Source organism: Epinephelus moara, chromosome 20, assembly GCF_006386435.1.
Source record: "Epinephelus moara isolate mb chromosome 20, YSFRI_EMoa_1.0, whole genome shotgun sequence".
NCBI lineage: Eukaryota > Metazoa > Chordata > Actinopteri > Perciformes > Serranidae > Epinephelus > Epinephelus moara.
In genome coordinates, this window is record NC_065525.1 from 783,369 (window position 1) to 795,284 (window position 11,916).

At 42.5% G+C, this 11,916-nt stretch overlaps 1 protein-coding gene across 1 annotated transcript in view; it reads left to right on the top strand.

Annotated features, from left to right (window-relative positions):
* The window catches only part of ntrk3a (neurotrophic tyrosine kinase, receptor, type 3a), a 550,968-nt gene that overhangs the window by 353,920 nt on the left and 185,132 nt on the right, over positions 1 to 11,916 (top strand). The window contains exon 12 of the mRNA XM_050073398.1: positions 6,264 to 6,366. Coding sequence (XP_049929355.1) covers positions 6,264 to 6,366 — 103 coding nt within the window. The remainder of the gene's footprint in view (positions 1 to 6,263; positions 6,367 to 11,916) is intronic.

Genomic DNA, 11,916 nt, shown 5'->3' on the forward strand with positions numbered 1-11,916 from the left:
GATTGTAAAGAAATTCGTCAGGTTTTTATTTTGTAGACAATCAATCTGTATTTATAGCGTGATGGGATGACAGCACAATGATGTGTGTGGTATCACTGGAAAGCTCTGGTCCTGTGCTTTCATGTGATATGCGTGGCATTTCTGTGTGACCCTGCATTCACGAGTAATTTAAGAGAAATATGTGTGCAAAGCTGTATAAAAGCTCTGTTATACATCATTTTATTGTAATTTTATCATTCTTACGGGCTGCAGCAGCCATTTTACTGTGTCTGTGTGGCACAAAAATTGTCAAGAGGTTTTGTGACATGTCACCTTTAACAGGGCAGAAAATCAAAACCATTCGAGTAATGACAAAATTGTTCAGAGGAATTGTTTAGCAGGGCATGGTCTATCATGTGTGAATGTTTGAAGTTGATACAATAAACGGTGTAGGAGGAACTATTTTTTTAGTAAGAGAATTTTTTAAAAATGGCATTTTACTTTGAAAGGGCAAATAGCTCACTTCCTGCTGGATTTAGGTGCGTGATTTGTAGGACTTGATGAGACGAACAAGCTAGTTTTGGTTTGGTCTTTCTACGTGATTCCTACGGGTTGCAGCGGGCATTTTCGTGTGTGTAGGTGGCACAAAAATCGTCATGAGGTTTTCTAAGACATCACCTGTAAGATGCCATAAAATCCAAACCATTCGAGTAATGACAAAGTTATACAGAATATCTGATTAGGACGAGTTGATCTGTCATGTGTGCAAGTTTGAAGCCGATACAATAAACGGTGTAGGAGGAGTTGATTTTTGAAGGAATTTTTAAAAAGAGCATTTTTGAGGCGAAATCTTACTTTGAAAGGGAAATAGCTCACTTCCTGTTGGGTTTAGGTCAGAGGTGTCAGCGCGTGATTTCTAGGTCTCGATGAGACAAACAAGCCATTTTTGGTTTGATCTTTCTACATCATTCCTACAAGCCGCAGCGGCCATTTTAGTGTGGTGTAGTGGATTAATTTTTTATATTTCATAAAATTTTTCACCAGTCCTGATATGCGTGCCAATTTTGATGAGTTTTGGAGCATGTTTAGGGGGTCAAATTCCAGTTTAAAGAGAGGGCGGAAAAAAGAATAATAATAAACGCACCAAAAACAATAGGGACTTCGTCCTTCAGCCGAGGTCCCTAATAAACACACCAAAAACAAGAGGGTCCTCACCCTTCAGCCAAGGTCCCTAATAATAATAATAAACGCACCAAAAACAAGAGGGTCCTCGCGCTTCAGCCGAGGTCCCAAAAACAAGAGGGTCCTCGCGCTTCAGCCGAGGTCCCTAATAATAAACGCACCAAAAACAAGAGGGTCCTCGCCCTTCAGCCTAGGTCCCTAATAATAATGAACGTACCAGGAACAAGAGGGACTTCGTCCTTCGGCCGAGGTCCCTAATAAACGCACTAGAAACAAGAGGGACTTCGTCCTTCGGCTGAGGTCCCTAATAATAATAAACGTACCAGGAACAAGAGGGACTTCGTCCTTCGGCCTAGGTCCCTAATAAAGAATAATAAACGCAGCAAAAACAAGAGGGCCTTCGTCCTTCGGCCGAGGTCCCTAAATACAGGCACGTAGAACGACACGTAATGATGGCAAATCTGGATAGCCAAGATTGTCCTGAAAAAGCAAAACAAGATATAGCATGTGTATGTAGCCTTTATAATGACTGTGATATGAGCTTAAAAGTAAAGGCAGTAAAAATTCCCCAAAAAAGGCCTAGGGCCAAAAGGGTTAAAGCATGCAAACTAAACACTCTTAGGGCTTATTACAGCATTTGAAAACTGCACTCCATCAAATTATAATTAAATGAAAATAAAAAAAACAATATTCATAGAGCCCTGATTCCATACCTCACTGTGTGTGTGTGTGTGTGTGTGTGTGTGTGTGTGTGTGTGGTCACACACACCTGACAGTATAACATTTACCAAACTGAGCAGCTCATGTGGCTCATTCCTACAACTTCCCAAATAAATGCTGATAGCAAAAACATGTAAATACAAGATCTCCAGGTCAAACTCTTTTGCCTCATTTAGAATTTGAATCAAAGCTGTAGCTACAGCTGTGCTGCAGCAGTACAGGATCTAATACATGTAGTCCTGCTCAGTTTTTCCACTGAAATTAACTATATGTAACTATATTTGTGTCTGCCTGCTGTTACTTATATCCTCACAGCAGCCAGTACACATCAATGAAGCTTTCACTAGGTCACATGATTTCAAATGAATATGGATGGTGTGTATGTCCACAACTGTCATGGACACCAGTCAATACTGTAAGGTACAAGAATGTCATATCATATCAGTTAACAAAATATATGATACATATACATTTTCCTTACCTGCTCTGTAGTTGCAAGTAGTTTACAAAGCTTGTAGCACAGACACATATAGCAAAAACAAATCAATTTTTGATGAAAGGCACTGTGAGATGAAGTTTTAATGAAGTTTATTATTGAAAGATTTATAATGAGTTAATGGTCAGAGGTGAGTTGGCAGCAAGAAAAGTAGAAGATTAACTTATTTTCACTCCGTCGTAAGAAACAAACCCAAAATACACACATGCAAATACAGGACCTATACATGTATTGTTGCATAGTTAGCAGAGTGATGGGCTGCATAGTCATGCACTGAGCAGTTGTGGGTTTGGTGCCTAGCTCAAGAGCACCTGTGCAGTGGGCACCTCTCTAGCTACCAGTCTACACTTTGTTTACGAGTTGAACCAAACTCCCTCTAGTATCCAAGACGAGTTCCTACAGACTGTGCTCTTGCCTCTCAAATGAGCTCAGTAAATTGAACATAGTTCTGCTCATACAGAGGACTGTACAGCAATCTTATTTTACATAGAATAAAATGTCCTGTGTCCAAACTGACAGCTTTACCTGAGGGTATCTCAAGTGAAAAGCAGTTCATCCTCTGGGGACCGACTTGTTAGATTCTGTTAGAAGCATCAGAATAGAATAGAATAGAATAGATCTTTATTGTCATTGTACATTGTACAACGAAATTGCAGAGCAAACCCGTTAGTGCAAATTTATAGATAAAACATAAAAACATAAAAACATTGGTACTAAGATAAAAAATAAATAAAAAAACACATAAATACCAAGCACACAGCTCACACGCACAGACACAGCTCACAGACACATAGTCATGTGATTATTGCACAGTCACTCTTTTTATGCCTTGATTGTGTTCAGCAACACTATTGCTCTCGGGTAAAAACTGTTCTTGAACCTGTTTGTCCGGCATTTTATCGTCCTGTATCTCTTGCCCGAGGGTAGCAGTTCAAAGAGTTCATGTCCGGGGTGTGATGGGTCCCTTATGATGTTTTGAGCCTTTTTGAGGCACCTCGCACTGTACAGTTCATCTAGGGAGGGGAGAGAGCAACCAGTGATCTTCATGGCAGTGTTTATGACCCTCTGAAGTGCTTTTCTCTCTGCCGCTGTGCAGCTGGCATACCACACACACATGCAGTATGTCAACACACTCTCTATTGAGCAGCGATAGAAAGACACAAGCAGTTTTTGTGACAGGTGGTTCTTTCTGAGGAGTCTCAGAAAGTAAAGTCTCTGCTGTGCCTTTTTGATGGTCACTGAGGTGTTCACACTCCACGACAGGTCCTCCTTGATCTGGATGCCCAGGAACCTGAAGTCAGAGACCCTCTCCACATAGTCCCCGCTGATGTACAGTGGTTGGATACTTTCCGTTTTCTTCCTCCGGAAGTCCACGATCGGCTCCTTCGTCTTGGTGGTGTTAAGGACCAGGTTATTTTCCCTGCACCACCCAGTCAGCTGCTCCACTTCATTTCTGTAGGCAGACTCATCCCCCTCAGAAATGAGTCCCACTACTGTGGTGTCATCTGCAAATTTAATAGTGGTGTTGCTGGTATGGGCAGGGGTGTAGTCATGAGTGTAGAGGGTGTAGAGTAGGGGGCTCAGCACGCAGCCCTGGGGGGAGCCGGTGCTGATGCTGATGGATGCTGAGAGGTGGGAGCCTACTCTCACCCTCTGAGAGCGATTTGTCAGGAAGTCCAGGATCCAGTGGCAGATGGAGGAAGACAGTCCCAACCCCGTCAGTTTGGGCACCAGTCCGTGGGGGAGGATGGTATTGAACGCAGAGCTAAAATCAACAAAGAGTAGCCTTGCATAGCTCCCCTGCTGCTCTAGGTGGCTCAGAGCAGTGTGGAGGGCTGTTGCGATAGCATCCTCTGTAGATCTGTTCGCCCTGTACGCAAACTGGTAAGAGTCCAATGCAGGTGGCAGACTTGAGGTGATGTGCCCCCGAACCAGAGTTTCAAAGCACTTCATAATGATTGGTGTAAGTGCCACTGCACGGTAGTCATTCAAGCTGCTTACTGCATTTTTTTTTGGCAGTGGAACAATAACAGAGGACTTTAGACAGGGTGGGACGATGTACTGGGACAGGGACTGGTTGAAGATCCTGGTAAAGACAACAGCCAGCTGGTCTGCACAGGTCTTTAGTACACGTCCAGGTACGCCATCTGGTCCAGCAGCTTTCCTCGGGTTCACCCCCCTTAGTGTGCGCCGTACCTCATGTTCCTCCAACCTGAGGATGTTGTCACGGGTTGAGGGGTGTGATGTGACTGCATGTGGTTGCTCCGCCTCAAAGCGAGCGAAGATGATGTTCAGTTCCTCCGCCAGCGAGGCGTCTCCATCAGCCACAGCGAGGTTGTTGGATTTGTAGCCGGTGATGTGCTGCACCCCCTGCCACACCTGCCTTGTGTTGTTGCTGCTGAGGTGTCCCTCTATTCTCCTCTGGTATGCTGTCTTGGCCTCTCTGATGCCTCTCCTCAGGCTGGCTCTGGCAGCACTGTACTGTGCCCCATCACCACACCTAAAGGCCTTGTTTCTCTCCTTCAGCAGGGTCCTGACCTCTCCAGTCATCCAGGGCTTTTGGTTTGGATAGACCCGGATGCGCTTCTCGGTGATAACCATATCCGTGCAGAACTTGATATAGCTCAGTACAGATAAAGTGTAGTCCTCCAGGTCCTGCTGTTCAAAGATGCCCCAGTTTGTTCTCTCAAAGCAATCCTGGAGCTGTTGAGAGGTGCCCTCAGGCCAGATTTTAACAGTCTTAGTTGTCGGGGGAGCACTTTTCCTGAGGGGGGTGTATGCTGGGATTAACAGCACGGACAGGTGGTCGGACTGGCCCAGGTGTGGTAGTGGCTTAGCCCTGTAGCTACTCTTGATATTAGAGTATGCCTTGTCCAGAGTGTTTTCTCCCCTAGTTGCACACTTAATGTGCTGGTGGAATTTAGGGAGCACAGTTTTCAGTTCTGCATGGTTAAAGTCCCCAGCAATGATGTGCACCGCCTCAGGATACGCGCTTTGTTGACTGCTAATGGAGTCGTGTAACAGCCCGAGGGCCGTACTAGCATTAGCCGCCGGTGGTATGTAGACAGCAGTTAGCATGACAACATTAAACTCCCGTGGAAGGTAGATGGGCCTGCATTTCACAGTAACATACTCCAGGTCTGAAGAGCAGTGACTGGTAACAGTCTTTGTGTTGGTGCACCAGCTGTTGTTGACGTAGATGCATAGCCCCCCTCCTCTGTTCTTACTGGAGTCTTTGGTCCTGTCATGCCGATGTGCTGTGTGGCCAGCTAGCTCGATAGCCGTGTCCGGGATGAGCGGGTGAAGCCACGTCTCCGTGATGAGCAGAATGCAGCTGTCTCCGACGATCTTATTTGTCGCAATCTGCAGCTTCAACTCGTCCAGCTTGTTGGCAAGGGATCTAGCATTTGATAGAAAAATGCTGGGAAGCGATGGTTTGAATGGCAGCTTGCGGAGCCTGGCTAGCGCGCCGGCTCTGCAGCCCCGTTTTTGCTTCCTGTCCCTGCGCCGCCTCCGCCTCCGCCTCCTTCCCCTGGGAAATGTAATCCACGGAGAGCCCGGTGTCCTGGCTATGTCCGCCGGTATCTCGTGTGAGCGAAGAAACTCAGCTGTGACGTCTTGCTCACTCCGTAGTCCCAATTTTAGAAGTTCGGGTCAGCTGTAGATGTTATTCGCCCGGCTTAATGTGAACAAACACACACACCATACAAGCAAAAGTATCAACAACTTGCACCAAAAAAGAGAGCTCTGAACCGCTGCGTCTGTGCGCGCCGCCAACTTGACTCAACATCTGAAACTACTGTAATGTAGCAATGTATGGGCCTCATTCTTTCTTTTTTTCCTGTTTATTTGAGATGACCATCCTTACAATGTTTCCCTTTTGTAGGTCTCTATAGCAGTAGGCCTGGCAGGGTTTGCCTGTGTGATGCTGGTGATTCTCTTCCTTCTCATCAACAAATATGGACGACACTCCAAGTTTGGCATGAAAGGTAAGAAGCCAGTGTATCTTCCAATCTATTTATTCTGTCTTTAATCAGGCTCACAGCATGTGACGTTGCATCTTGAATGACGCTTAAAGTGTGACTGATATGAAGGTCAGTAGCAGTACTCTTGGATGGAAAAACTGGAACTGTGAGCTTTACTTATCTCTTTGTAGTATCCATACATTGATACATGGATTGGTAGACTGCATCATAGTATGAAGGAGTCAAAAGTGACAGGAAGGAAAGATTACAAAAGAATTAAGATGGAAATAAGTGCCTGATGAAGCTGTAAGCAAAACGCGTTGCTCTATTAAATTCTTGATCCTCTTTCAAAGTCCTGTCTTGTGTGCGGTATGTAGCCATAACATGTGTTTTTTTTCTTTACATGGAAATAAGTGAGTAAGGATAAAAGGAAGGATGTAAGGAGGGAAGGAGGTTGGTAAGGACAGTCATGGGCAGATGACAAAATTTATGTCAAGCTGACTCTTTCAACTTTGTGAACATGGAAAGCATGACTTGAGCTTAACAAAGAAGAAGAATCCAAAAGAACCAGAAAACTATAGGTAAGCCAGGCATGGAGCTGGGGTCACATGTTGCACATATGTATGAGCTCATGTCCTACAGAAGCTCAGAATAAAAGGCACTTTATTCAAACTTCATCATGGAGTAACTCCTTTGCCTCTGAGGAATACTCCAGCAATGTACTGCACTTCAATAAAATTGGGGGACAGATTTTCAAAATAATGGTTAGAGCTAATGCAGCAGAAGCCAATACAGATATTATAGAAAAAAATACATTTGCCATGTTTTTGTCAGACACTGTCAGACACTGCTTGTGAACAGCCAAAGATTTTAAACACCATGCCCACAGTGTGTTTCACAGGCTCTTTGTTAGAAATGTGCGGTTTCCAAGCTTAAGCTGAGTTAGCCTTGATATCACAGCCATTAGGGTTATGTTGTCACACTGGGTATAGACCTTTATGTGTAAACTGGTGGAATGACATTCCCCTTAAGAGCCAGAAATAAAATGATGATGAGACACACACACACACACCATACTTTGTTGTTTTTAGAAAAGAATTTTGTAATTTGTAATTTAAAGATAGTAAAGGAATGATGAGCCACAAATGATTAGCAGCTATCATCTTTCTTTTTTTTTCTAAATGAAAAGATTTTGTTTTTGTAAACAGGTGAAAGTACTTTAACTGCTTTGACATGATTTACAAGATGCAGTTTAATTTTCTGTGCTACAGGAGATTTTCCTGCTGAAGAAAGGACATAATCCCCTATGTTGGAAGTGTATACTACAAGTACTACAATTATTATGAAGCCATAGACATGGTAGGGAGTATATATTTCCATACATTATTATGTTTATTATGACAATAAGGGGCTACAAGAAACGCCACTGTTGAAATATATGAAAGAGGCTATGTAAGCAGCTCCAATGGAAGATTAAAGCTGCAGCACAGAGCCACTCACACTGCCCTCCTCAGCTGACGGCTAGAGGTGAGTGTTTGCAGACTTTAAAACTTAGAGATGGTGAAAGTAAACTGCCCATAGCACGCTCGTGTTTACCAACCTGACTGTTGTGTGATGACTCATACAGCAGATCTAAAAGGAATGAGAGAGGAAAAAGATTCAGGGCTGATGAGTGAAGTTCTCTTTGAAAGTAGCGGACAGTTTGGATTAACTTTGTCACTTTGTTTAGGTGGAAAATATTCCCTGCTACAGTTCAGACCATGGGCATTCACGACTACTGCATCTTAGTAGTCATCAACTACTCCCACGGTAGTTGGCTGGTTGATTAATATTTTATTTTCACCCAATAACAATGATCAATTATTGTCCAAAATGTCTCAAATATCACCAGTTAAGGGTCAACTAATATAGGTGGGACCCACCTGGGGGTAGGTGAAATAGCAGAGTCCTTGATGGCTCTGAGAGTCTGTGTACAAAAAAGCCAAGATCTAATTGGACTAAAACCCAAGCAGGCTAGTCTAAGCAGGAGATACTGTTTGACTGCTGTAGCAACGTGACTGCTTTCTTGTGGGGATAGTCTTACCTACTCTGAATACCTTAAATTCTCTTTATGTACATGGAGGAATGTAGAAAACAATTGTTTAAACAAATGTAAGAGTAGTGTAGGTCATTTTAAAAAAAAAATAGCAGAGCCTGTGCATGTGTGTGCATGTGTGTGTGTGTGTGTGTGTGTGTGTGTGTGTGTGTGTGTGTGTGTGTGTGTGTGGTCAGGTAAAGTACAGCCTTCCAGCTCAGCTCCCTCTTCACCACAATGGTCTGGTGCAATGCTTAGATCATTGCTGACACCTTACCATACTGCCTGTCCATCTCACACTCTATTTTACTCTCACTTGTGAAGAACACTATAAAATATTTCAACCCCTCTGCTTGGGGCACTAACTCAATCCCAACCCAGAGAGGACTATCTACCTTTTTCCGGCTGAGAACCATGGCCTCAGAATTAGAGGTACTGACACTCATCCTAACTGCTTCACCGCTCTGTTGCAAACTGCCCAAGCATGTGCTGGAGGTCATGATCTGATGAAGCCAACAGAACCACATCATCTGCAAGAGCAGAGATACAATTGACCTATGGCTAAGCGATGAGCCAATCACAGTGCGTATAGCCATTCCCATACACTCGGACATTCTCTCTTGATAACCTCTGTCGCAGATTACAACAACGTTTGCATTTTTTACGTCATTGTAGAGTTCATGGTGTTGACAGCAAATTTATGTTAATATTTTATCAGGCAGTTGTAGAGAGCCTGATTAGGTATGGCATCACAGTCTGATTTGGCAACCTTTCTGTGCAGTTAAAGAATAAAGTGTTCCGTTTAATTCATACTGCATGGAAAATTATTGGTGTTAAAGAGCACTCATCCCTGCGGAGCATTTATGAACAGGCTATGCTGCGTCAGGCCATTAAGATTTCAAGCGACGCATCTCATGTTCTGTATACAAAGTACGAGCTGCTTCCCTCTGGTAGGCGGTTCAGAGTCCCTCGCTGCAGGTTAAATAGATTTTAAAATTCATTCATCCCTGCATCTATCAAGCTTTTAAACAAGAGCAGATAATGACCAGTTAAAGCTTGTGCTGATGAGAATTTGCGTCTTTGCACTGTAATTGCAAGTGAGCTGCTGCTGTGCGTTTCTTTTTATATATAGGAGCTGCTACTTAACAGTATTTATTTATCATGTGTTTTATTATCTTCTGTATTGTTCCATGTGTATACTGTTGTTGTTTTTATTTATTTCATGATGTTTTTCATTACTCATGTTGTTTTATTTATTTATTTTAATGGCTGCAGTATGGGTGGTTAGCCCAAGACAAATTTCCCACCTGGTGGGACAATAAAGTTTACTTTGACCTTGACCTTGACCTCTGCCTGGACGTTCATAGAAAAGCATTACAGAAAGTCAGTTTCATTCAGTTTTATGTGCTTCTTTCTGGGATTTGAAGTTTAAAAATGGTCAAACAGTGTGCATGGGGTACATGCAACTCTGACACAAGATATCCTGAGAGGCTGGGCGACGGGGTGTATTTTTTACCCTTCCCGAAACCACATCTCAGCCGAGAAAAGTGTCTCCATTGGATTAAGTTGTGTGGTAGACCACAACACGAACTCAACGTTGATACGATTAACAAGGATGTCTACATCTGTTCCAAGGTAAGTCAACATCGTGTTTGAGGCAACATATTGTCACTTTGCTGGAAAGAAATATAAAGTTATCTTTAACATCTCTGGCTAACGTTAGCTAAAGTTAGCCTAACATTAGCTAAAGTTAGGCTAACGTTAGCTCCTTGCTGCGTTGTTCATCATGTCACCTTGTTTCCTAATTAGCCTATTTTCTTCTAGTTTTTGTACTTTGTTGATCGTACATCATTGTTAGCTGTTGTCCAAAGGGCTCTAGTTAAACTAACGTTAACTTCTGGAGCTTAGCTTCATTAACTTATCTGTAATTGCAGAGATAACGAAGGTTGGTTCGTTATGCTGAATGATTCAATGTAGCTACTGTAGCACCAAACTAACAGAGAGACACTCTTGGTAAAGATGGTAAAAAGGCCGTTATCCTTTTCTCATATTCTGAGCTAAAAACCTTAACTTCAGTGGCACTTTGATGCACCAAAATTTCCAGTTTCCAAAGGCTTGTTCACAAATAATTCAGCCTGATATATACATTTTATTCCTAAATACATAGTGAAAATTGATTTCTTTATTACTGTTGTGTGTAGACTATTTTCTGACTTACAGAGTGACAAAAGAGATAAACAAAGTTGAACCAGGCTTTATTAATATGTCCATATTTTTGTCCTGGAAACGTATGCAAATTAGACCAGTACATATTTCATTACATATTTATCTATTTGCATATTGAAGCACAACATTTTAGAAAACTTGTATACAAAATCAACTGGGGAACTTTGTGTTCTTTCTTAGCAAAACATGTAACCTTTTCACTCCTCTTCAACATAACTAAATATTCAAACTATTTCCATACAGTGTTAATAGACTATTCATTGTTCAAAAGGTCATTGAGTTATGCTGATATAGTGTGAATAATAACTCCTAATAAAATGCCATATTTTTTGTTTAATCGTTTTGTCAATGGAGGGCCCAGCACTGAGTTTCCCCATCCTCACCAAGCTACAAGGACTGGATCTACTCTAGGAAATCGGTGTTGTCCATCTCCAAAAAAGAGGTACCTCAAACGTGTGTTGGGTGCATACATCCATGAACTCACACAGGTTCAACTCACACTTAATCAAAAATCAAGCTGAAGCCAAAAAAAACGTTTTGATCTTATAGATCTTCGTCAGGCTATAAGATTGAAATGTTGCCTGCTATTAAAGCTGCTGGGAAGCTTTGAAATTGTGTAGATCCTTTTTCTGATTGTGGACAAAACAAGGCATTTGAGGACATCACCTTGGGTTTGGAGAAACACTTACCAACATTTTCTGACATTTTATGAATCCACTTAAAGGGCCAGTGTGTAATATTTGGCATGGTTTATTGTCAATCTGAATCTGAATCTGAATATTCTACCCATTAATATGTTTATACAAGTGTATAATTGCTATAAAATAAAATTCGTTTGGTTTTCGTAGCCTTATAATTATGCTTTTTAATTATGCTTTTTTGGCGGCAGTAGCTCAGTCCATAGGGACTTGGGTTGGGAACCGGAGGGTCGCCTGTTCAAGTCCCCGTCCGGACCAAAAATATGGAGCGTGGACTGGTAGCTGGAGAGGTGCCAGTTCACCTCCTGGGCACTGTCGAGGTGCCCCTGAGCAAGGCACCGATCCCCCCAACCGCTCAGAGCGCCTGTCATGGGCAGCCCACTCTGACATCTCTCCACTTAGTGCATGTATAGGTCCAGTTTGTGCATGTGTGTGTTCGGACCTGTGTGTAATTGACAAACAGAGTGAAAAATTGAATTTCCCCTCGGGGATTAATAAAGTATATAAAATTTAAAAAAAAATATTAAAATATATATATATATATATATATAGCAAGGGCCTTGCTTTAGAGAGGTC